Genomic DNA, 25492 nt, shown 5'->3' with positions numbered 1-25492 from the left:
TTGGCTTAAGTTTAGTCTCACGAGAAGCAGAGGCATTTTCATTTTTCTTAATTTTCATTAAGTTATTATCACATTTATACTCTTGCAGAGGCTATTGTAAAGGAGACATTTCCGACCCTATAAAGTATATATTCTTGATCAGCATCACTAAGAGAGTCGATCTAGCCATGTCCATCTGTCCGTACTTTCCTACGTAAACTAGTCTCTCAGTTTTAAAGGAAACTTTCCCAAAACTTTACTTCAGAATGAAGGTTTAAATTTGATTAAAATCGGACGACTATATCAGCTCTATATAGCTCCCATGGAAGCAATAAAAAAAATAGAAAATAAACGAAAACAACATTTTAACTTGTCAATTTTATAATATAAATTAACTTAACTTTTTTTCTTTCTAATCAGCTCAATCTGTATTAGCCAAAACTGAAAAGAAAAGTTTTCTTAAATCGAAATCACTTTTTCTTTTCAAGTTTATGTCCCACTCTAATACGACATCAATATCTGCCAGCATTCATATCATAATGTAAATTATGTAAATAATGACTTGAGCTTTTTGGTGTGCAATTTAACACACCACTTAAAGTTTTAATAACTATTTTATGGCACCACGTCGCGAGCGAATGAAGAGAAAAGTACCGGTGGACAGAGGTGGGGAATTGAAGCTTAATTTTTAAGAAATGCCTCAGACCGGCAGTATCCATTTGGCCAAGAGGTGAAGACCCAGACCCCCATGTCGAACTCGACCTTAACTGGATTATTGATGGTCAAACAGCGAACTGCCCACATCTCTCAAAATGCAAACCGATTCACCCTGAAGATATGTATCAATATATATATATGTATATACCAATATCTGAACTTTCATAATTCATTGCTTTGACAATTAGCGGATGTTAACGATGTTGCAATGAAGGCCTCGTTTTGCAGATCGTGATCCATCGTCGATGAAGTGATGACGCACTTTAAATCGGATATTTCGGTTCAGCAACATCCATTGGGGATTCCCAAAAATGTGAGAAATCATTGAAAAAACCGAAACCGATTTTGCATAGCTGCGGTCCGCCTGAAACCCGAAAATTTCTAGTAAATTTCAACGGAGTTCGCTGACGGGCAAAGAAAATCAGTTTTATGCATCATTGAAAGCAAACATCAAACATATAATTTTTTTTTAGCAAAGTTTTTATAAATTTTTTTTATACTTTTTTTGTGGGTGTTTTTTGTTTGTTGTGTAATTGTATGATATAAATTGAAATTAACGCAGGCTTTGTTCTTAAAATCTTAGATATGGCCCAGGTTTTTTTCGACCATTTTCTCTCTGTCTCTCTGCAATTGCCTGGCTTTAAGCGCTTCTTAATATTTTTAAACATTGGCTTTAAAAATACAAAATTCGTGTTTTTTGGGATATTTTTACATTCTGCTACTTTTTACTTTTAGATAATTTTATTTTTTAAAAAACAAAAGAACTTCCATTTGCTGTTATGCTTGGTTCTACACAATCTATGCTTGGTGTTTGTTGCTGTTGTTGATCTGGTTGTTGTTGTTATTTATTTATTATGAAATATATAGCTTTATAAAGAATTGTATACACAATGGATGTTGTTCTTGGTATCTGTGGCTGCGGTTCTTCTTGCTAGCCAAGTCAATCTGAGATATTCGTTTACAATTAGTAGAGTTCCTCGTTGTCTCCATCTTCCTCCGTTGCTGCTCGTTGTTGGTTTGGTTTTGGATTTTGGGACACTTGGCCATTTTAGTAGCCAGCCAACTCGGCGAATGTGGAGTCCATCTCGTCGGCCAGGGACTTGTACCTGTCCTTGTTGATGCCCAACTCGTCTGCGGAGTGCAAATGATGGTTTAAAAAATGTTAGATAATTTTCAAAGGCGTTTTCAGCACACAGCAACATTAGAATCGAACACAGAACACTTAAACTTTATACTGTGCGAATTCTTTGGTGCAAATATTCTACAATCTTAACAAGATGCGCAGGACTTTGTATATGTGATAAGAAGTAAGGTCCACACTCATATTGTTAAGTTTATAGAGTTCATTGAGCCTGGGTTAGTGGCGCGCTGTTCTGGCAAGCGTTTCTAGTTTGTGGGTTAGTCAGCGGTTCTGTGCGTGGGCCCAGGGATCGAATCTATGGGGGGCTCTACGGGATCTAGCCAAGATCTATCCAACCAATCGTTGCAGAAATCCTTGGCTTGTGCGGAAATGAGAGATTCACTCAACCAAGGCCAGGCGAAATCAGCTCGGAAACCATTTAATGACTAGGGACTTGCACTGATGATCGTCGAGAAAAGAGAGAGAGAGACATAGATTGAGATTGAGTGCTGATCTGAGTGCTGAGATTCTGGGCAGGCGAGACAGGTCAAGAGGTCATGCCACATCAAAACGGGTAAGAATCTGGCATACAAACAACAATATTTACATAGATAAATTCACCTGTATTAACTACAGTTGCAACTTGGTTTGGCTTGATCTGAATATATTTTTACAGTGTACTGGCGTGGGGATCTGGGTTTGTGGGTGTGGCCACATTCAAGCGAGACTAAACAGATTATTTACAGTGTATAGAAAGTCGTGACAGAAGTGTGAGGTGGGTGGGTGGTAAATACACTGAAACTGCTGGGGGAGCTTCAAAAAATAATATATATATATTGGGGGATTTGGGAAGTACTGAATTTTGTGTTGTCTTTTCTTTTGGGGAGGGGCTCTGTGTGAGTTCTGTTTTGATCTTTTTTAATATCCAGTAAGTTCGGCAAATGTCTGGTCCAAATCGTCGCAGATTGCTTTGTATTTTTCCTTCTCATTGAAGAGACGGTCTGCAAAAAGCATTTTGTTTGTTGTTCATTTATACAAATATATATAGAGATAATCAAAGAGAGGGCGAGAGTGATATGTTTGGATATATAAACTCAATTAATGAAAGCAGAGAGTACTGAGTAGAAGTATTAATATCCTTATGGGCGATAACTACAATGCGAGCATTAGTTGAAGCCAGCAATCCGTCTGATCGAGTCGGATCCCTTCCTGTGGACAGCATCTCCGAAGTCTCGAGGAGAGATACATCCTCGGGAGCTGGCTGAGTGGGTAGGCTGGATGCGTAAGCACGACAATACATACCCTCTAGCCTGTCGACCTCCTTCTGCAGGCGCTTCACTTGCTTCTCGGCGTGCTCGGCGCGCTGCTCGGCCTCCTTCAACTTGATGGACAGGGTCTTCATCTCGCGCTTGAACTCCTCCACGCGCTGGTTGGCCTTCTCCTCGGAAACCTCCAGGGACTTCAGGGAGTTGCCGACAACCTATGAGGAATGATTGAAGTAGAAATGATATTTTTAAAGTATGATTCAAATTATTACAATTTGGATTCTTAAGCTGGAAAGTATTTTAAATTACCTTTCTTTAATATAAATATTATATTTTTAAAATTTTAATGTTGATACGTGTTTGTTGGCCTGTGAATGTCACGTAATTTTGTTTTAAATATTGATTTTACTCTTTTGATTGAGTATTGCAATCAAATTTTTATTGTCATTTAAAAATTGTAAATAGAAGTTAAAAAACGGTAATATTTCGCTTTTCAATTACTAAGCATTTCATCAAAATCAGTAACATTTTTTTCTGTCAATAAATGATATACATATAATATTTATAAAATTAACATTTTTAGCCCAATATAATAATAAAGAAAACTCTAATCTGCTATTTCCCGTAAACTTTATATATCAAATTTTAAAAAATCCATGAATCCATTTAAAATGTCTTAGATAAATGATCATGTAAGAACTTATCTATGTTAATCCTATATTTAACTATTTGTTTATGGTTGATCTTTTTGAAATACAATGTTTAACAGGGTACCTAATAAACCTATGATCTCTACTCTTAAATCGTTGGGTCGCTAGTCTGCAAGTGCAACTCACCTTCAGCTCCTCCTCCAGCTCCATGATCTTGGACTCGCCGGAGCGGACACGATCCTCAGCGACCTCCAGCTCGTCTTCAACGAAGGCCAGCTTGCGGGAGACTTCGTCGGACTTGGTGTCGGCATCCTCAGCCAACATGCGGGCCTCCTTGAGCTGGTTAGTCAGCTGGTCCATGCGCTCCTCATCCTGCTGGGAGCGGTTCTCCAGCACCTTGCACATGCGGTTGTTCTCATCGGCGGACTGGGTGGCCTCCAGCAGCTTCTGTTGGGCGGTGGTCGAGCGCTCCTCGGACTTCTCCAGATCCTCCTCAATCTGTTGCACCTTACGGTTCTGGGTGGCCACCTCGGACTCGGTGGAGGTCAGGAGCTTCTCCTTCTCCTCCAGCTCGGTGTTGGCCTTCTCCAGCTGCTCCTTGGCGGTGACGAGATCGATCTCCACCTGGACGAACTTCTTCTCAAGATCGCGCACCTCCTCGTTCAGTTTGTCGGCGCGGGAGTTGGCATCCTTGGCTTGGTTCTCGCAGGTGTCGGCCTTGTCGATGGCGTTATCCTTCTCAAGCTTCATCGCTTGCATCTTCTTCTTGATGGCGTCCATGGTGTTTGTGTTTTTGTTGTTGGCTTAGAAAGGAAGAAAACTGGAAAAAAGCACTGTGGCGAAAGATGAAGATTAGTATGGAAACCCAAAACTGTTTCCTTAACATAAATATTTTATTAATTTGCTTTATATTTTAATTTTATTTAAATTTCTAAGGTAAAAATTTGTCCCCACAGAACTTGTAATAATATTATTCAAATATTATTCAATACCATAAGTACTTTGTGAAAATTTTTGTTGGTACTAATTGTAGTTTGACTAGTTTATAAATACCATATAATGAGAAAGTGTTTTTACGTAAGAAAAAATTAGCTTTGATTAATAATTTATTCTACTAATATTCTTTGTTTTCAATATTAGTAGATCTGAATATATTTAAATATATAATTAAATATTTGTAAGCCATTACACAAGTGATTAAAAATGTGAGCTATCAACTTACTAAATAAACCTTATACGAATATAAATACTTATACACCCAGAGAAAAACCCCAAAGTAAAATTGTCTTTCAAAATATAAACTTACTCCAATTAAACTAAAAACATGATAATGTAATTATTAACATATTTAATTAGTTTATCCAATAGAAAAATTTTAGATTTGTTTTTTTTTTTTAATTTAAAATTTTTTTTCCATACTTAAAATTAAAAATTAAAGTGTAACACACTTTGATTTAAACACAACACTCCTCGGGGCTAAATGAGCACCGAAAATATTTAATTCAAAGTGAAAATGTTGAAGCTTGTCATGATTTTACTCGTTTGAACTAAAAATTTCCGAAATGTTTTCAAAACATTCTACATATATAGATTTCTTTGAACCTAACATTATAAGCAATTATTGTTTCTATGATATCTCAAGTTTTTTATCCATTGCAATTAAAAATCTTTCCAGGCGCATTCTAAATATTAACGTGTACATCTGTACGTATATTTAAAAATATATATACATATATATCCTCTATCGGTATCTGTGCAATAAATTTGAAAAGTTTAATGTAAACACATTTTGTTTGGCTACGCCGAACATTTAAAAGATCTCACGTAATTTTAATTTTCCATTTTCATTTCGCCCACACTGAATCCGAATCCGGATTCGTCAGTGAGCTATATATTTATTTGCTGCACGATTCTGAAGAGTTAAAAATAAACTTTATACGCTTTTGCATGTGAGAAAAATATCCAGTCCACTCGCACACACGCATAGAAAAAATGCTTTTTTGGACATCGTTTGCTAAATGTAATTCTAGAGTTTCCCCCTATTATTTCGAAATACACACACAAATATCTACGCAGAGATTGCAATTTGAAAAGTTTCAATTCTTTGGGGTCATTCAATGTGTGGGTGTGTATTCGTGTATCTATGCTGCTTCCACCCGAAGTGGGACAAAGTCATTTATGTTGTAGTTGCTGATCTTTTGGAGGTCTTTCGATACTTAGGAGTGTTTTGTTCCCCAAATGCTATTAAATTGGGACAATGGGTAATGGAGACACATGAGGTAGAGAAAATATATATCGAGGTGGGTGAAGATGACAGGTAAAGAGTTTCGCAGTATATAAATAACAAACTAATTGAGTGAATATAAAGTGATTTTAAGGGTATATAGCATCTACAACATGGCTTTCAATATTAAAATTATCTTTAAATTCATTTTTTTAATTTAAAAAGTAACAATACATTTTACAATTTTGTATCTGCCAATTACTTAATTTTTCAACCAGTTTAAATATGAATCTATAAGTAAGCAAATTTTGTGGCCTTCGGAATCGCTCACAAACGGCAAGAGAATATTTGTTCTGAAATTCTTAATTTTGTGTGGGTGTCTATGCCAAGCATATATACCTAGATATGTTCATATATACATATATATATATATATATGATATTTATCCACATCAGGGAATCATCTCAGTCTCTGATATTTTCCAAAATTTATCTCTCTTTCTCGCCACTACCTCGAAAACAATCTCAAGGATAAATACCTACAATTTTCGGCTGCCTTCGTTTTATGAGATCACAGAAAGCTAGACGGAAAAGCTTTTTCGTCTAAGTTTCATGAAAAGTTAAAAATAAATGGGCAAGTATGTGTGTGCGATAGGCAGGTGTCTGTCTGCAGTTAATTTTAAAGAATTTTCTTCGAGGAAAATTCTTTTGGTAGTGTGTGTGAAAATTGTGCGTAGCAATTGGTGTGTAAGGTGTGCATATGTATATGTGGTGGGAGCTTTTCTTGTGTTTATGTGTGTGTGCAAAAAAATATTCTCTCACACATACGGATTTTCATTAAATGGTATTAGTCCCGTCAGATTTAGTTACAAAATTCCTTATAAGCGAATTTTAAAAATGTTCGAAAAAATTATCATAAGAATTCCAATTTAAAATGGTTAAAAGCGTTTTGTGGGGGCTTTTAAGTTGATTTTTTTAAGGTTAATTTTTTTATTTATTGATTTTTTTCACTGGCTTTAGATTTGCATCACTCTTTTAACTTTTTTAAGGAATTGTATCCATACTGCCCGACACATATACATATGCACAATATTTTTGGTGTATTATTAAAATTTTCCTTCCTGGGTTCCTGGTTTATTTTTTGGTTTCAATGCATTTAAATGCAATGCACTTTTCACTAATTTTTATCCACTTGGAATCAGCTTAAAATAACAATTCTGCAGCAAAAGCAGGCGATTTAATTATATTATTTTCGAGTTAATTTTTCTCGGGTAAAAATCCTGGCGTGACCAACCTTAGCGTTTCAAACACACTATACGCTGTCGAAACCCCGAGAACACTGATGCTGACCAAGTTGCTTAGCCCAGAAAGCGACCCAAGATCCAACGCACACGCACACTGGCACTCGAAAAAACTGAAAAACTCACAGACACACAAACAGCCTGGTAATCGGGAAAACTCACACACATGGACTCACACCAACGCAGTATTGAATAATTTTCTCGCCTCAAAAATTTCCCATTAAAAAGTATATGCGCCAAAGCGCTTTAGCAACTTTGCTCGGCAATCTCAAAAATTTCCCTCGAAATTTCCCCAAAAGCTATTTGCTTCGCCTCTCTCGTGCTGCATTCTCGTGAAAATTATGCGTTTTTCTTTCTCCTTTTAAAAATTTAAATTCAATTTATTTTTTACTCACAGCAGGCTCTTTGTGTATGTGTATCCGTCAGATACACGGCTAAAAATAGCGACTAGCAGCAAGAGCAAGCCTAACAAGATGAAAATCTATTTTCGCTCCGAAAAAAATATTGAGAAATATTTGGAATTTTGATCGGCCATCGTTCTTGTGCTTTCAAAAGCCTCGAGTGCGATGGCTGCATGGCAATTGATCCAAAATTTAGAAATTAAGGCGTCAACTTTAGTTTGCTTTTTAATGCAGCTCTTTTTTATTAATATATTTTAATATTTTAATCTGGTTTAATAGATCTATTACGAAGAAAAAGGTTGATTAAACTTTTTAAAGATCTCGGACTTATTCGATTTTCTTAATACATTAAATTTTGTGATTAAATAATATATTTATGGATAAAATGAAAACTAATTTTCTGTATGCATTCCCGTTCCTATAAACAATGTTTTAATGACATAACAACATTATTTTTTTAATGTTTCACAAGAATATATTTAAGGCTACAGCTAAGTGTACGACTACAAGAAACAACAAGAAAAGAAGCAAACTTCAGCAAGCCGAAGTTTATTTACCCTTGCATCTATTCCAAAAATTAAATTTTCTCTGAATCACCAATACTCTGATTTGTATGCCTATATGATTTTCCGCTATATTATTCGTTCGTTACTATGGCAGGTATACATCGTTGTCCGATTAAAATAAAATTAAAGATGTAATTCTCTAATAACAAAACAATTATGAGGTATATTCAAGTCAATTGAAAAACAGCGAAGTTTAATACATAATTCTTATATATTAAACCGTTACTATTGGTATTACTATTTATCTCAAAGAACATTGAAAAATTCGAAAAAAGCTAAGTTATATTTTTTATGCTAGCTGTTAGATATAGTCTTCCGATTTTATCAAAATTAAGACCATAATTCTGAAATATTGGTAATTAGAACACCCTCTACAACTGAGCTCAGTGACCTTGTTAAACTTAGTTTCTTAATAACTGCTGCAAAATTTGAGGAATTCTTGACATTTTCTAGGTAGTGATAGATGTTAATCAAAGCATATGATTATAAAAGTCGAGAAGGCGTTAAGGTATTTATCTGATTAGACTGACGTTCTTTTATTTTCTTAAAATCTCTTGAAATAATTATTAAACTCATAACTTATAATAATGCTAAAAAGTTTTGTTCAAATAAATTGAACTGGCCCAACAATGTTTCGCAAATATGAAAAACATGTTACATTCAATTATTTTATTGTTTCATTTTACTATGCCGTTTTTCTCTGGGTTTACTATTTTTTTTACTAGTTATGAGCTTTTTCTGGCGATACAATTTTTGATCATTTTATAAATTGGTATAAATTAAATAAACCTATATATACGTAATAATCCAGCAGTGTTTGAATGACACAGCGATTTGCATAAGAATCTTGGTCTATGCCACAAAACAGTAACAATTTTAGTAGTTTTTATACCCTTGCAGAGGGTATTATAATTTCAGTCAGAAGTTTGCAACTCAGTGAAGGAGACATTTCCGACCCTATAAGTATATATATTCTTGATCAGTATCACTAGGTGAGTCGATCTAGCCATGTCCGTCAGTCCGGGTGTCAGTCTGTCCGTCCGTTTCTACGCACACTAGTCTCTCAGTTTTAAAGCTATCTGAATGAAACTTTCCCAAAAGTTGTCTTTCTATTGCAGGTAGTATATAAGTCGGAACGAGCCGGATCGGACGACTATAGCATATATCTCCCATAGGAACAATCGAAAAAATAAATTAAAAAAATTATAACTTTGCTGTTTTTTAATTTTATTTTAGTTCTTCGACATATAGTAATGGTTAAATAATTCAGAATTACTGTTTAAATTTCATCAAAATCGGACGACTATATCATATAGCTCCCATAGGAACAATCGGTAAAAAAAAATAAAAAAACAAAAAAGGAAGCAGCTATTGCAAAAATTAAATATTTTTTAAAACATTAAAATTATGATTTACTTGCGTATGTGTCTAAAAACATTGGAGCTATGATGATTTGCAGCTCAGTTATTATATAGTTATTTTATATATTTTTATTATTTCTATGGGAGTTATATGATATAGTCGTCCGATTTTGATTAAATTTATACCGTAATTCTGAAATATTTAACCATTACTATACGATATGTCGAAGAACTAATAGAAAAAATTTTTAGACTGATCTCGAAAACGTTGTAGAAACAGACGGACGTGACGGACACGTCTAGTCATGCTGATCAATAATATATATATATACTTCATTGGGTTCGGAAATGTCTCAATTAGTGCGCCACAAACATCTGTCCAATTTTAAAATACCCTCTGCAAGGCCAATTAACAAAAGTCCTGAGGCAGCCGCCGAGCATGTTTGTATTTCATATGTCCTTTTAGCACGGTTGTCCTTTTTATGGCCACTACAGCCTACCGTTTAAATACAAAACAGATTAAACAGTTTTCAATTGCAAAAGAATGGTTTTATTTTATTGATCATAAAAATATTGAGTTTTAAATAAAAATACATACATTGCATTATTTGATTGGTATTTTTTTTTGAATTATAAAAGCTATGTCAAATGTGTAAATTTACTTTATACGTCTTCCTTTATATGTTCTTATTTTATATTTGTTTTTTGTTAATCTTATGCAAAGGCCATAGAAATTTTGTAGACACAATTCGCAGACTGCCAAGAAACACAAGCAACGGAAAATAATTAAAAATTGACTCTGCATCAAGCACTTCAGAGAGCTGTGAAAATGGTATTTACGATATCGACTGGTGGGCTTCTGGGTTTTTTATTAAAATATACAGATATTATTTCAAACTGGAATGTGATTTTAAGGAAAATGGCAGCGTTTGATCGTTACAACTCTTACGAAATGTTCTGTATAAATTGTATTAAATAATTGCTAAAAAATTACTTTAACACTCTTGCTCCTGTTTATGTATGAAAATTTGTTTTGGAATGCTTAGGCGAAGAAGTGTAATGCTAAAAATAATTTGTAAATTGGACGTCGAAATGCTTTCAGACACCATATTTTTTAGTTTTTTTTGTAGATCGCAGGCTGCATTTGTTTGTTGTTCTGGCGGCTGTAGTTGCTGTTCTTTATCCGCATGGATTGGGTTTGAGTCCCCTTAGTAGTTGTTGAGATCGGCGTACTCCAGTTCCTGAGCAATAGTTTTGTACTTTTCCTTACCTTTGCTCACCTCGTCTGCAGCGGAAGTGAACGAAATAAAGATGACAAATGTATCAGGAATTATATTTTAAGTTGATTGCTTTATTACTTAGTTTGGATACAAATAATAAATAAAAACGTTTGAGTTAAACAAATACACAATTGTTTCGATGCTTCCTCTTATTGGTCCGCAGTCAAAATCAATCTACAAACTACCGATCTACAACACACAAATCAAAAGTAGAGGCTACAAAAATACGAGAACATTGCGCCTACGATTATGCTACAGTAAAAACATTCGAAAGGTGTGCCGCGCAAATCGAAGTGTGGATCGATTTCGGTCTGAGGTCGAGGGGCCGTCAAGGTCGGTTTGCTTATTCCTTGAGGATGAGCTCGACGAAGGCAGTGTCGAGATCGTCTCCAATATCCTTGTAGCGCTCCTTCTCCAGGACCAGGTCGTCTGTTCAAGGTAGTGTTTGAAAAATTATAAAAGAACGCAAGAGTAAGGAACAGAAATTAATAAAAATGTATACAAAATGATTAAAACTACAATTAAAACCTGACACAAACTAAGACCTTCACACTTAGACATAAAAACTCGAAAGAAATAAATAATAATTACCTCGTTTTGGGCAAAATAAACAGAAAAAGCCATCAGTTGAGTTTGCAAAATCGGCAAGGTTGCGCTAGCTGTTAATGTTAATAGAAATAAAAAGATAGCAGGAACAACGAAAAAAGAAAGCAGCATTTGGTTTTTGCAATGCTTTGTTTAACTGAACTTTTAATTCAATTTCGTAATGTTATTTCTAAAAAATAAAACTCTTTAAAAGTGTTCTTAATTAGGGTTTTAAAAGCAGGGCAGCATTTGGTAGCAGTTGTTTTTTCTTTCGATGTTGTGCAGCAGTTTCAGGCGGGGATTGGCTGGACTAGGCTTAAGCTGGTGGTGCCTCTCCTTCGGCAGCAGCAGGAGCCGCTTCTGCGGGGGCAGCTTCGGCAGGTGCTGCTTCGGCGGGAGCAGCTTCTGGAGCAGGTGCCGCTTCAGCCGGAGCAGCTTCACCCTCGGCAGCAGGAGCAGCTGCTTCAGCAGGAGGTTCAGCCCCTTCAGCCGGAGGAGCAGCTCCCTCTGCAGGAGCTGGAGCACCACCCTCAGCAGGAGCTGGTGCAGCACCCTCAGCTGGAGGAGCAACTCCCTCAGCAGCTGGAGGAGCAACTCCTTCGGCAGCCGGAGCAGCCTCCCCCTCAGCAGCAGGCACTGGCTCGGGCTCGGATCCGGGTGGTGGTGGCTCGTAGTTCTTAACATATGGCACTTCGGCACCCTCTGGGGGCAGGTCGATCGAGTACTCGAATGGCGGCGGTGGTGGTGGTGGCGGAGTGGGCTCCTTGGGTGGCGGCGTAGGCTCCTTTTCCGGTGCCTTCGCCTCTCCGGGCGCTGCGCCCTCACCCTCTGCTCCGGGCTCGCCTCCTGCGGCTGCTGCCGCTTCCGCTTCGGCCGCAGCGGCCGCTTCCGCTGCAGCTCGAGCCTCCTCCAAGGCGGCCAGCTCCTCGGGCGTGGGCGTGGGCAGCTTGGGCGTGGGTGGTTTGGGGTTGCGCGGATTCCAGAAGGGCTCCAGACCACTAATCTGGCCCATTAGGGCTTCGTCCAGGCTGTCGCCAACCAGGCAATAGCGCTCTTTTTCGACAATTAGATCGTCTGGTGATCGCGATCAGGGTCGGTATGCGAAGATGTTTGTGAGAAAAGCAATTCAAGCGATGGAGATGGGGGATAGAGCATAAAGATAAATAAAATAGGGCGTGAAGAGGAAGTAGAAGCATTAACTAAAAATTGAACTTCAATAAGCTTTGGGAGGGAAACAGGAGGAGTAGATGATGGAATGGATCAAACGAAAGGGGGGTTCAAACCCTAGACACCAATATAACATACTTTTAAAACAGCAGAACAATTTTAAATTATATACATTATTTCTTATATACAGTTTGGATTTGATATATTATCTTGGGAGTTTAGGGCTTGAATAGTTAGTGAAAGGAAAACACTTGGGCCAGTTCTTGAACGCCGAGATCCTTCTAGAGATCCTTTGATCTATTTTCACTAATCGCAATTAAACATTTTCAGGGTTTCTAGGCAGGAGGCGCTTCAGCGGCGGGAGCGGCTTCGGCTGCTGGTGCTTCAGCGGCTGGTGCTGCTGGTGGGGCTTCGCCCTCAGCTGGTGCTGGTGCTGGAGCGGCTGCGGAATCTGCTGGTGGAGCAGCCTCTCCCTCAGCCGGTGCTGGTGGAGCTGCCGCGGCTTCACCTTCTGCAGCGGGAGCTGCTGGAGGGGCAGCTTCTCCTCCCTCCACAGGAGCAGCTGCTGGGGCTCCCTCTGCTGCTGGTGCTCCCTCAGCTGGCGGTGCTCCCTCTGCTGGTGCAGCGCCCTCAGCAGGAGCCGCCTCTGGAGGAGGCGCGAAGTCACCCGGCTCGGCGTTCCTCACGTACGGCACCTCGGCACCCTCTGGGGGCAGATCGATGGAATACTCGAATGGTGGTGGAGGTGGGGGCGTCGGAATCCTGACGGGCTCGGCCGGGGCCGCCTCAACGGCTTCAACTGTTGCTCCTGGCTCGCCGGGAGCAGCGCCTTCCACGGGCACAACGCCCTCGCCCTGAGCTGCGGCCTCCTCTCCGAGGGCAGCCAGCTCCTCGGCCCTGGCCTTAGCCTCGGCTTCGGCCAAGGCAGCGGCCTCCAGTGCGGCCTTCTCTTCCTCGGTTAGCTCCGGAGTGGGTGGCTTCGGGTAGCGCTCGTTGTAGAAGGGCGGCATGCCCATCATCTCCACAAAAGTCCAGTCCAGCTGGTCGCCGACGAGGGCGTAGTGTTCTATCTCTTTGATCATCTCGTCTGGCATGGCGGATGGGTGTGGTTTGATGGTTGGTGTTGGTGTTGGTGGTTCAAGGGGTTAGAAAGTCGAATTAGAGCAGATTCGAGAGAGAGATAGAGAGAGCAGGGCGATAGAACCTCCAGTGATGGCCAATGTGGGTGGGGCGCACAGAGTCGGGGGCAAACACTAAACGCTGGACGATCGGTGGGCAGGGCATACGTTTTTCGAAAAAATACTTTATTTGTGCAATTGCAGCAGCATGGTATGTATTGTATAGTATATGTATTGTATAGGTATATATTAAAATATAAATAATTAATTTATGTAAATCGTAAATAGATCAAATTAGAATTTTTAATGCCCTTCTTGTTGCAGCATTCTTCTCATTTGGGGGTTACTGTTTTCAAAATCAGAAGATTGGTTAGTATAGGGAAATTGGTTTTCGTTTTATTTTTCAAATAAAAGTTGTCTGAATCGGTAACCGGGTACCGGTGATCGATTTGTAATTGGAATGATGTGCACTAGCTAGTTGTCTTTTGTCTTTGTTTTGGAATCTCTATCGAAAGAGTAGTAGTACGTGTAGTAGTTTGGTAGGCGTGGCGGCAACTTAAAAGTAGGCAAATATTACACAACGTTTTGCAAACACGACAATTTGTTTAAATATGTATAAACAAGGTAAAAATTAGCATATTATTAATACAGTTAAGCTGGCGACAAAATACAAAGTTTTAGCATAGAATTTACTCTTTAAATATAAATAACAGCGATTGTTTGTCTCTATATTTTAATACACGTAAACTAAGAAGAAGGCGGCAATGCGTGTGTTGTTCAAGTTGTCATCTCGTCAAATACAAAAGTACAAGAATACTTTTAAGTTTAAGATTTAAATTAAAACAAAACAAGGTAAGGGGTAGCAAAAGCAAGTGTAAAATCAAAGGGTATAATTAAAATTTTGATTCAACGATATTGTATTGCAACAGTGTTGTAAAATGGCGATAGCTGCCGGTTAACCATTCGAATTTTGCGAATTGAAATCAAAATATCGAAATGGAAATTGTAAATTGGAATGCGTTTGCTACGAGAACGTTTTGCTTTAGTTTCTGCCCTTCCATCTGCTTTTAATTGAGTTTATGTTTATGTTTAGTGTGTTTAACGCTATTTTTGATTAACTCTCCCGTTGCTTAGCGTTCAAAGATGGCTTTCGCATCCGCATGGAAGACACTTGGCGTCCTTGGATTGTCTCGTGAGGGTGGTGGGCGTGGCGTGGGTGTGGAGATGTGTTCTCTAGTATTTAAATATGGAAAGCGCCAGTTTGTGTGCGTGGGGTTTTGTTTGACGTCAAAGCAGGCAGTTTAGTTAATTTACATAAGCAAATTAGATGTTTACATGTTCTGTATGTCATGTAAGGTGGCCTCCATTTCCTCCTGCAACAGTTTGTTCTTGCCCCGCACGTTGAGCAGGTCATCTGGGATTTTTGGTCATTTTTTGTTTTTCGGTGGGGCGGGGCAGGGCATGCAACAAATGGTTTAGCAAGCAGCGCAAGTTGTATTTTGTTAAGCACAATAACAACAATAACAACAAAATTATATATGAAAAGTAAACAATAAGAAAATCAAATTAAAAAATGGAGCATAAACAGATAAGATAATAAACAAAATTCGAGGTACATCAATTTCACTAAATAACAATTGGTACTGGATTTGGAATAAGGAAATCAATTTTGATCCTACTTATATCAAAATAGCTCATAAATTCATAATAAACGACAATAAAAAAAACTTTCAGTTAACTAAATGGTCTTGTACTTTAATTTGAAATAATGCTACGCAGATTTCAGAAATTTAAAATTTCTGTGGCTAGTTATCCTACATTCTCAGTAAAATTTGAATAAAATCTTTGACGGACATACCTTCGAGCCTGTCGACTTCCTTCTGCAACTTCTGAACGGAACGTTCAGCGAACTCAGCACGAGCCTCAGCCTTTTGATTGATTGGAAGAGGTAAGAAAGGTAAAAAGTTTATGTTAGTAAAATATTAAATATATTCTAAACAGTAAGCAGCAAAAAGTGGCTACCACTGCAGACGAGAGTTAAAGAAAAACAGATGCATTTCTTCATCTCACTGCAAAACTTAAATTCTGGGTGGCGAAATTGTTTGATTTTTTTAATTTACCAATCCTCCACTCAGAGTTTAAATTCATCCATTTTACTAAGCTAAGAAGCTTCCCAAATATGCTACCAGAACCAGCAGAAAAACTTATTTAATAAAATGTACGTGTAAAATGAACATTAGTTAATAACGATGACAAATGAAACTAGTTAATAAAATAATATGGTACAGATTAACAAAACATTCAAATAAACAACTTAGAAACTATTTCGGTTTTTTATTAAACTAGAATGCTTACAAACTGCTGACGCTTGTGTATTTAGGGTTTTTAGACAAAACCTAAATCAGACAAATTAAATGTCATTAAGGGAATGATAAGAGCAACGATTACTGGTGGAGGCTACGCAGTCACTGCATAAAACAGAAAATGCTGTTAAGATCGTAATTTGACGGATTCTATAATCTCTACGCCCATTAATCTGTGGCGACTTACAGCTTCTACATTTAATTTGAACTGTATGAGCTCCTGTTCGTAATATTTCTGATTGACGCGTGCCTAGACGTCGAGGAAAATACAACAAATTATAATTTATGGCAATAGATCAATTTCACGTACATTGGGTGGCTGTGTGTGCGTGTGTGTGTTGTTGCATGGGTGTGAGTTTTGGGGGTTTATAAAATATCTACCGAAATAATTATCTCATTGAATTAATTTCGATGGTCTACTTAGCGAGAATTAATTCCTTCGCCACTAATCAGGCATTAGATTTAGGAATAGTAAATTATAATTGTAAACTCTGCAGTTTGAATTGGTTTTACTGGTTTTTCTCACTTGCAATCAATGCACAAAAAGTTGTTTTCAATTTTGAACAAATGTACACACACACGTCTTATGCGAGAGAATGGTTCACAAATACTTGCCCATGATGTACGCTCTATAACGATATCGATCTATTGATCTAAAACTCATAACTTGTGGTATTCCTTTTCGATTGCTGTATTTTCACAAAGCGTTTTTGTTTTACATAAAAGAAAATATTAAATGTCGAATCGACGAATATGTACAGTAAATTTAAAATTGAGAATAACGATTTGTGCAATTCAATATTTTCTTTTTTGTTTGGTTGTTTAGTGCTTAAACTATGTTAGCTTATCGGAGATCGAAGATTAGCAGCAGATTAACCAACACCAGAATTGAGAATTGCCGAGACCACAGCTTATACTTATGATAAAGTTTGACTCCGTAGTAATACCTCTTTCAGAGAATGATCCAACACTTTGATTTGCGTCTCAAAGGTTTCCTCTTTTTGTGTGGCCTGCGGTCGGTTTTGGTGTTCAGTGTTGGAAAGCGGTTGGGTTTTTGTTATAAGCATTATTGAACATAATTTGTAAGGTTTTCATGCAAAAACAAATCAGTTTGTGTAGGTGGCAAACATCCAGCAGGTACGCAAATAAGAATTGGATTTATGGCATTTTTTTAGGCGGCAACAATTAAATAAACAATATATGAAAATAAGAAAGAATAAAAAATATAAATTAGTGCAAATTTCATAAATGTTTTGCTTGATCTGTAAACGAATATCATGTCGGTAGACATTTTAAAGGAATTAGTGCAAAAACATTTGAAGAGAGGGGAATTGTCTCGAATAACCCTTCATTTTGGGTATTAGGTTAAACAAACAAAACGAGAAACAACAACAAAAGATATGTATATATTCGCTGGTTTGACACTCGGTTCGCATGGGTTTTGAGCTGGGAAGCTCTCTTTGCTTTTGGACCACTTTTTGGTACGAAGTTTGACATTTTTTCGTATCTACCTCCTTTAGACGAGTGTTCAGAGTCTTGATTTGGTTCTTGTACTCCTCCTCACGTTGGTTGGCCTATATTTATCGTTGTTGTTTGTTCATTTCGTGGGTAAGTTTAGGGTTCAGGAATAGGGAATTCAATATAAATATTTAAGAATGGTTTTGGTTGAAATCGTTTGTCGAATATGGCTCCAATGGAGTATATAGTTAGTCATCCTATAAAGATACTGACCTTCTCCTCAGAGACTTCAAGGGACTTCAGGTTGTTACCAACCACGCGCAGCTCCTCCTCAAGCTCCACAATTTTGCTGTTGGCACGGAGAGAAAATGACAGAAAAGAGTTGATAATTAAATAGTTGCCCAATAGACAGGCTGGGAATGAAGAAGAATAGCACAACTCATGCAGTTGTTAAATATAAAGGTTTCTTTCAAGCGCAATTTATGCCCGAGCAATACCAAAAACGGTTGACCAATTCCAAGTTGACAACACTTCACTTTCAAAAAGATCTTGTGACTGCTGCCAATGGAGGCGATGAGTTAAGTTGAGTTGGCCAAGAGACGAGAAACCGTCAAATCATGATGCGAAGGTCTGGCAAATATTTTTGTAATAATAACAATTGTTTTTGGACCGGCAACTCAAAAGATTTCACTTTTTCTGGCCCGTCCTGAGGCATTTGTACAGCTTTTTGGTTATTTATAACTATGGAAATTATAAATAAATATTTGTGTATTTCGGGCTTAAGTTGCGCGCACAAAGAAACGAACGTGGATTATATTTAACCAAATGCAGTTAGTAGACAAAAAGACATCGAATGGAAGCTGATGGGGGCTTGGCAGTGGACAAACCTTTCGCTGAGCTCGACCTTCTCCTCGGAACGCTCCAGATCCTGTTCCATGAGCACGAGTTTTCTGGCAACCTTTTTGGCAGGGCAGGAGGCGTGGCATGGCGGGGGCGTGGCAAGGTGTTAGCATTGTGTTAAGTACACACATTTTTTTTGTTTGGCATGGGTTATGGATGGCATAGAAAAAAGGTTTTCATGATTAGTTTCGTGTCTGGCTAAAGCTGCAGATTGGCAAAAAATGTGAATACTGTGCTGGTTTCATTCATGATTCATGGCCAAAGAGCAGTAGGGCTAAAAAGGTGAAAATTCTCTGTCAAGTTTCATTTTTTTTTGCGCTGTGCAACGTTTACCGATCTTGGGGAGCGGACTTTAAAGCGCATTGACCCGGAACTTCAGGTCATTGCAACTTTATTTCCCACCTCAAAAACAGGGGTCACCGCGGTTTGCAGCAGAACCCAGTGGTTTTATTCCCAGCGGGAGCGAGATAAACGATTTTCACTTTTTTGCTTTAGCTGCTCTGTGTTTGTGATTCTCTTTGATCTAAACTATTAAACGTATTGCATGCTTTTATCATACAAAAATAAGACTAGACAAAAGTCGAGGATATTCACATTTTTAACCAAGCATTGTAAACATATAGGCAAAAGCTAGCTAGCTAGAAAAACAAGAACAAAATCAAAATTTCAACTTAACAGGGGAAAATGCAAAAACTATGTTTTCGGTTTTAAATGAGGTTAGGTTGTTGCGGCAGTATCAACACTTTTTTTTTATTATTAGGCACAACAAACGGGCTGCGAACAATTTGAACAATATAAATTTAAATTTTGACTTATAACGTACTTTTCACCCTGCTCGGCACGCTCTTCGGCACGTTCCAAATCAGCTTCAACCATGGCCAATTTACGGGCAACCTTTTCTCATACATTCATATTACAAATCGATTCATTGATTGATTGTTGATTGATAGATATAATACAAGGAACGTCGGGTATACAGGAGAACATATAGAAAATGTATTAAACTTCATGTTTTTTACAAAGATTTTTTTTAGTGAAATAACGTAAAAGCATTAGATAATGTTCTTTATTAATTGTTAATGAAATTTGTAAAGTACTTTGTATGATAATGTGTGGTGCCTTAGGATATTTTAGTACTAACAACATAATTTGTGTAGATTTTAAGTGTTTTTCAGATGTTCATCCCATAAAACTTGTGCTTATCGTGTGTGTCTTTGATATCCACCTTAACCATACTATTGTTGTTCCATATGTCGCATAAAATAACCAGTTAGCGGTTGCTTCAATTTGTAACTTTCAAAATTGTTGTACATTTTCTTTTTGAATAAATATATATTCATACTAGCCCAAACTCTTGACGGCAATTAAGTCGCGTCCAATTAACAAAAGTTTTTGAATTTAATTTTAACCTTTAATGCTTTGCGTCTACAATCATAAGTTAACAAAGTGAAATAATGATCTTAAATTAAACAAAACCATGTTTAAGTCTACAGAAACTATCCACCGACTGCAGACTTGCTTTTGTCATAACTGCTTATAGAGCACCTTTTATGTTTTTGTTCAGAAACCAGTTACCTAAAAGATTCCGAAATTTATTCCGTCACTTTGACCCATGTTGGGGTTAAAGCCTATTGATTTTAATTAAAATGCTGCCCAAAATTAATTTTAATTTCCGCTGTTCTGAATGTTAACATAACTTCTCCTGCTGAAAAGATCCCGATGAATCATGACACACAATGCACCAAGCATGGCCTGGTGACCAAAGTGTCGTCAAATCTTTTAGGTGGAAAAGATAACGAATGCAGATGGAAATACGTATGCTCCACGCACATTTTTTGCCACTGACTCAGACCACTTTCCATCGGCCTACCTCTGAGGGTCAAGTGATCCCCCTGCTTGATTCATCATCGATCGTTTTGGCAACTGAGTTTTTAGCCGCTTATGTCATGGCCCACGATTTAAGCTGCGAGCGTACAAAATCTACTCGAACAAACAGTATCCCCATTCGGGGAGCGGCCTTTTCTTATCGACACCAGTAAAACAAACTCTTTTTCCCTCTCTGTCCCAGTTATTGGTTCCATTTTGTACTTTCATGCTTTTGTATTTTTCATGCAATCGCTGCCTTTGCCTAAGTTTCTGCGAAAAGATAAGAAAGCAAAGGCAAAAAAAAAAATACTAAAGAAGGGGAGCTTATCTGCCAATGCAGGGTTATCAGTTGGTTTATTTCTTCGTTCTGATTGACGTGAAAAACACGTCGGTATTCAGGGCCGTCTTTAGTGGGTGAGGCTAACTTTACTAATAAGGAAAAGTAAAGATCTTTTACCAGCCAGCTATCTAACATGACGTTTTTTATTTTACAGACTCAGCTGCAGTAAGTTTAAACCACCAAATAGGTAAGCACTTGTTTCAATCCTTAGCTTTGGGATATTATTTAATGCCATCCCTTTGTAGACTTCTAAAGGTTGGTAATAACATTCAATATATCAAAAAAAAAAGGAATACCAGAATATCAAATGAAGATTCTTTCTTATTATCAGCATACTCATCTTCAACATAGTTATTTGCATAGTCCTACAAAATTGCCTTAACAAAAAGTTTTTCCATCCTCATAATACTTCAAAAATCAAATCATTCCGACTTTCAACCTACAATGTACAACAATTATAAGTAACCAAATATCTGCTCCCTTTAATTGGTCAATAATTTCAAGTAAGTGTTATGCTGCAATTATATATTTATATTTATATATTTCGTTTGTATATAATATTTTATATTAACATTAATTTGCAAATGTATTAATCCAAAATAAGACATTTCCTTGGGTTATTTATAATTTTAAGGTGTGTTTTTTTATGCATATATAAGGTGAGTATAAATTACATTTTCTTTGCAAATACGCAAATCGAATGGAAATAAACAAACAAATTCAAAAAATCAATTTAGTAGCGATATGCTTTTCAAGCCTTTTCACATGGAAGAGCATTGAGTACATTTAGTAGAGTACTTGTGGACATCCAAAGACCGCTTAACATTTACTTTACATAATTCTATTGGTATTTTACAAATCAAAAGACACACAAAGGAGTTATTTCGGCCTTTGCTAGGGCCTTCTCCATTTTCTGGGGGGATTTGTTCACACGTTACAATCAAAATTTCATTGGATTGGATTAGCATTGTATGTACATCGACTAATACACCATTGTCATCTTCTATACACGTATATATATTGCATATTGTCAAGCGGGCTGGCTGTGCATGATCTAGTTCTAGATCTAAGCTTAATCTGCCCTCAAGCATCATTCGTAATCATTGTGGTAAGCACAAGTTTTGCATCAACACTCTGGCTGATTCCTGTGCCAAGTTTGGGGTGCGAGGTACCCTCAATCAATCAATTGTATTCAATATCCGTTTGACAAAGGAACCAGATCAGGTATCGTTATTGGGATTATTATTGTGTTCGTGGCTTGTGGAGGACAAGGTGGAAGTCTCTTCACCAACAGCAGCAGATGCAATAGTTCTGGATGCGTTATTGTTGTTGGTGCCACCAATAGCGCTGGCATTACATAACTCTGATTTACTGATATTGATATTGTTACTGTTACTGTTGTTGTTATTGTTGCTTAGCTTAGTAGAAGACAAATTGGTTTTTAGCTGCACCTCATCGTATTTCTTGTCAGCCTCCTCAGCAAGGAAACGCGCTTCCTTCAGCTGATTCTCAAGAGCGTCCATGCGTTCTTCATCGGCAAGGGCGCGGTTCTCAAGAATCTTGCGAGCACTATATGATATAGTGTGTGTATATATAGACCATAGGTTGCGACGACCATGCCCAAAGAAGACAGTGACCAAGTGGTTAGCGATGATTTGCCGTTCCCCAGCGGAATTGCAGTTGGTACAGCCGAAAAGGTTTCATGTGAATCATTCGACGCCATCGTCCACATCGTTGAGTGTTCAGTGTTGTTGTTGATATTGTTGCAATTGTTATGACAAACAGATGTTTTACACAAACATTCACAGATAGAGATATACATTTTTGGTTTGTGAATATTGAAGTTTGATTGTAGTTGTCGTGGTTGTTGTTGTAAAAAGAGACAGAAATTTGTTGTTGCCAGTTAAGTTAACAATTCGGATTTTTTCTACTTAATTAACAAGTATTTTACAGGGGGAAAAGGAGACTAGGGGAGACGAAAAGGGATAAGCAAGAAGCTTAAACAATGTTTGGCTTCATAAAAGCGGATTTGAATTGTATATAACCAATTTGAAAGCATCAATTTTAAATGGTATTTATGCCAACAAACCTGTCTAGACTTCATCTAGACCAAGAACCAAACACTTTTTAAGCTTCGTCTCATTACAATCATTTTGGGATCTTTTGTTTTTTTTTCTAGAAATAATTGTTGGACAGCCATTTGACTAATTGCCTACCATAAGCTTATGTAGGACATGCTTTCCTATACATAATTTTACAATATTTTTTACAAGAATTTAGAGCATCCACGGCGTTCCAGTTCCAACGGCGGATCGACATCATGGCAAACTAAATGCTGTTTACAGAAATTCTTACAAACTATCTTAAATACATCATTATAAAAGTGACCATTATTATTGTCGTTGGTTATTTATAAGTTAAAAAAAGAGAGCGCAGATAGATAGACCCAAAACCTAATTAGTACGGCAAATGTTGACCAAGTGAACCTAACCTCAAGGGGAACAACCTAATAACCCTAGTGCCCTAAAGCGGAGACCAATTTCCGCAAATAAATATATAGACTGTACCTCTTCGTATTTCTTATCGGCTTCTTCTGCAATTAATTTTGCTTGTGCTAATTGGTTTTCCAAAAGAGCTACTTTGTCATCTTCCATATTTGTGCGATTCTCAAGCGCTTTTCGTATCCTGAATATGTTGCAGGAATGCGAAATGATATACAGATACGGTTAAGGTAATATATATAATTGTAACTCGAACTAAGATAATTCTGTAATAATTGCTGTAAACTTAAAGAATATTTTACATATTGGGGTACAGTGGGGGGTATAGATTGGGTAGTGGGACATGGACATAACGTGGAAACATGGTACTAACCGTTCGCTCTCATCGGCGGCCTGAGAGGCTTCCGACAGCTTGGCTGTGGCGGAGCCCAGACGCTCCTCAGAGCGCTCCAAGTCTTCTTCGAGCAACTGGATGCGACGGTTCAGAGCGGCAACCTCGGATTCGGCCTATAAGATAAACGTTCGATGGTCGAAAGAACCAGATATAGCATATCCATTCGCTTAAACTTAAGGATATCAACTTATTGTTTAAATTACTTCTTACAGAGCTAAACTTAATGATTTTTAGGGAAGAAATACTCATAAATAATTGCTACCTTTGGGTTATGAAATTTGCTACTTTTGTTTGGTAAACACCGCTGCTTGTGCGCTCTCTTTAACCCCCTTTACAGTACTTATTTTTGAACACCTAATTTGTTTTCTCTTAAGTCGACCGTTGGCCCCATATTTTTTGTGGCTTCCACCTGTAAAGAAAACTTCCTTTTTCCACCTCGTTCTTGTTGTTGTCGAAGCAAGGTCAAACAAGCCCCCAAGCCCCCATAAAGTAAGCAACAGAAAAGTTGGCGTGTTATTTCTGCCAAGTGCAATCGATACTAGCCATCAAAGTTAAACAAAGGTTCATCAACACCGGTACCTGATATGGCAACTAATTCCAAAAAGAAGCCAATACAAGGTGTTTGGCTCATGACGTCATCGACTAAAATTAATCGAGAGTTTTCCCACCGTCAAGAATCATGCAACCATTAAAAAACGGAAAATATTTGATGCTCTATAGCCTTATAGAGCCTGCACGTTAAACGATGAAAAGCGAAAACAGCGAGCTAAAAGCACACGCCCAAAAATGGTGAAAAAAGTATATAGAAATAGTCGAATCAAACTTTGAATCAAAAACGGCTGAAAAGCAATTGGACAAGGCAGTCCAGTGCCAGTTCCAAGTTCCATGTCCATGTCCAAAACCATGTCCAATGACTGATATGGTGCCGGGGTATAGAGATAGAGATAGAGCTACTGATATGTACATGGAATGACTAACTGAGCAACTGAACAACTGACCAACTGACGACGCCTAGAACCAAATGAACGATGTGAGTGCGGGTCGTAAAAGTATCGTGTGATTATGAATTGGAACCAACCGTGTGGCTTACGTCATCGTACGAAATATACACACACACATGTTCGGCGATAAAAAGCATTTCGAATTGGGGGAGCAGGCACCGCAGCTTTCCAAACACGAAAGTCACTCAACAAAACCGCCGATGAAGCCCAAAAGCCAGCGACAAAGAAAAAAGCCAAAAAATAAAATAAAACCTTACAAGAATAAGCGAAGTTTCAATACCCTTGCAGATATCATCAATATTGACTCCTTCGTTTTTAATATGTCTGTATTTTTAACAAACATAGAAAAAACACTATTTGCTGTTTTTAAGTATTTTTTCCAATAGCAACCAAGTTATTATTGGTCCTATGGCAACTATGGGACATTGTAACTCTAACAAAAACTAAAATATAATTTAAAATGAATGGGATTGTAGTCCGACCGATAAGTATGATGTTAAACTAAACCCCTTTAAGGACGATGTTGTTTCCAAACATAAATACTTATAGAAAATTTGAAAACTTTACTTTCATCTGCCCAAACTGGTAATATCCCCTTCAAGGGTATTTTAAAATAAAACAAAAATAACGAAGAGCAAAGTAAAGAAGTTGAAGAGTGAATTCCAGTTGGGTTTCGCTTTGTAGCGGGAGTCTCTCGCTGGCTCTTTTTTCGAACTCATTAACAAAACGTATTGAAGATTAAACGCTTTATTAACAGGCCACAAAACGAAGAGGGTAAGGGAAAAAACCAGTGGGCAAAGAAAAGCGGCGACAGAACACGTTTCAAAGATAGAGGGAGATGGATAGAGCCGCCGAATGTGGCCCCCAATTGTTGTGGATTGTATAAAAAATGACCGGCAAAATGCAAAAAAAAATGTAAATGCCGAAAGACACTCT

At 37.6% G+C, this 25492-nt stretch overlaps 2 protein-coding genes across 29 annotated transcripts in view; both read right to left on the bottom strand.

Annotated features, from left to right (window-relative positions):
• Positions 1–1506: 1506 nt before the first annotated feature.
• LOC128254174 (tropomyosin-2) lies at positions 1507–7407 on the bottom strand. Of its 2 annotated transcripts, none has more exons than XM_052983044.1 (4): positions 7249–7407; positions 3918–4564; positions 3119–3296; positions 1507–1827 (listed from the first exon to the last, which is right to left on the bottom strand). In XM_052983044.1, exons 2-4 carry the CDS (start codon positions 4509–4511, stop codon positions 1745–1747), a joined length of 855 nt encoding a protein of 284 aa, XP_052839004.1. In that variant the 5' UTR covers positions 4512–4564; positions 7249–7407; the 3' UTR covers positions 1507–1744. The 2 variants fall into 2 exon arrangements, with proteins under 2 accessions (XP_052839004.1, XP_052839014.1); XM_052983054.1 differs by lacking the exon at positions 1507–1827 and adding an exon at positions 2613–2817.
• Positions 7408–10205: 2798 nt separating this feature from the next.
• Positions 10206–25492, bottom strand: part of LOC128253933 (tropomyosin-2) — a 27098-nt gene continuing 11811 nt past the window's right edge. For 3 of the 27 annotated variants that reach the window (XM_052982776.1, XM_052982661.1, XM_052982799.1), the window contains 7 exons: positions 23535–23668; positions 23228–23345; positions 18442–18512; positions 17828–17903; positions 17608–17670; positions 15592–15661; positions 11580–12522 (listed from right to left, as the gene is read on the bottom strand). In XM_052982776.1, coding sequence (XP_052838736.1) covers positions 11765–12522; positions 15592–15661; positions 17608–17670; positions 17828–17903; positions 18442–18512; positions 23228–23345; positions 23535–23668 — 1290 coding nt within the window. In that variant the 3' untranslated portion in view covers positions 11580–11764. Of the gene's footprint in view, positions 10869–10913; positions 11293–11579; positions 12523–12875; positions 13703–13901; positions 15148–15591; positions 15662–17043; positions 17107–17607; positions 17671–17827; positions 17904–18441; positions 18513–19277; positions 19349–22111; positions 22230–23227; positions 23346–23534; positions 23669–25492 lie in introns of those variants that run through there. The other 24 variants (XM_052982769.1, XM_052982653.1, XM_052982790.1 and 21 more) reach the window with 17 other exon arrangements.

The sequence above is a fragment of the Drosophila gunungcola genome, chromosome 3R (genome assembly GCF_025200985.1).
Source record: "Drosophila gunungcola strain Sukarami chromosome 3R, Dgunungcola_SK_2, whole genome shotgun sequence".
Classification (NCBI taxonomy): Eukaryota; Metazoa; Arthropoda; class Insecta; order Diptera; family Drosophilidae; genus Drosophila; species Drosophila gunungcola.
This window is presented reverse-complemented; position numbering and strand designations above follow the sequence as displayed.

Excerpts from the sequence above, each read along its gene's own strand:
- LOC128254174 (XM_052983044.1), bottom strand. The coding sequence starts at position 4,511 with ATGGACGCCATCAAGAAGAAGATGCAAGCGATGAAGCTTGAGAAGGAT. Across the intron at positions 3,297-3,917 it reads AGCTGGAGGAGGAGCTGAAG|GTTGTCGGCAACTCCCTGAA; the intron begins GTGAGTTGCACT and ends CATTCCTCATAG. Across the intron at positions 1,828-3,118 it reads GGAGGTCGACAGGCTAGAGG|ACGAGTTGGGCATCAACAAG; the intron begins GTATGTATTGTC and ends TGCACTCCGCAG.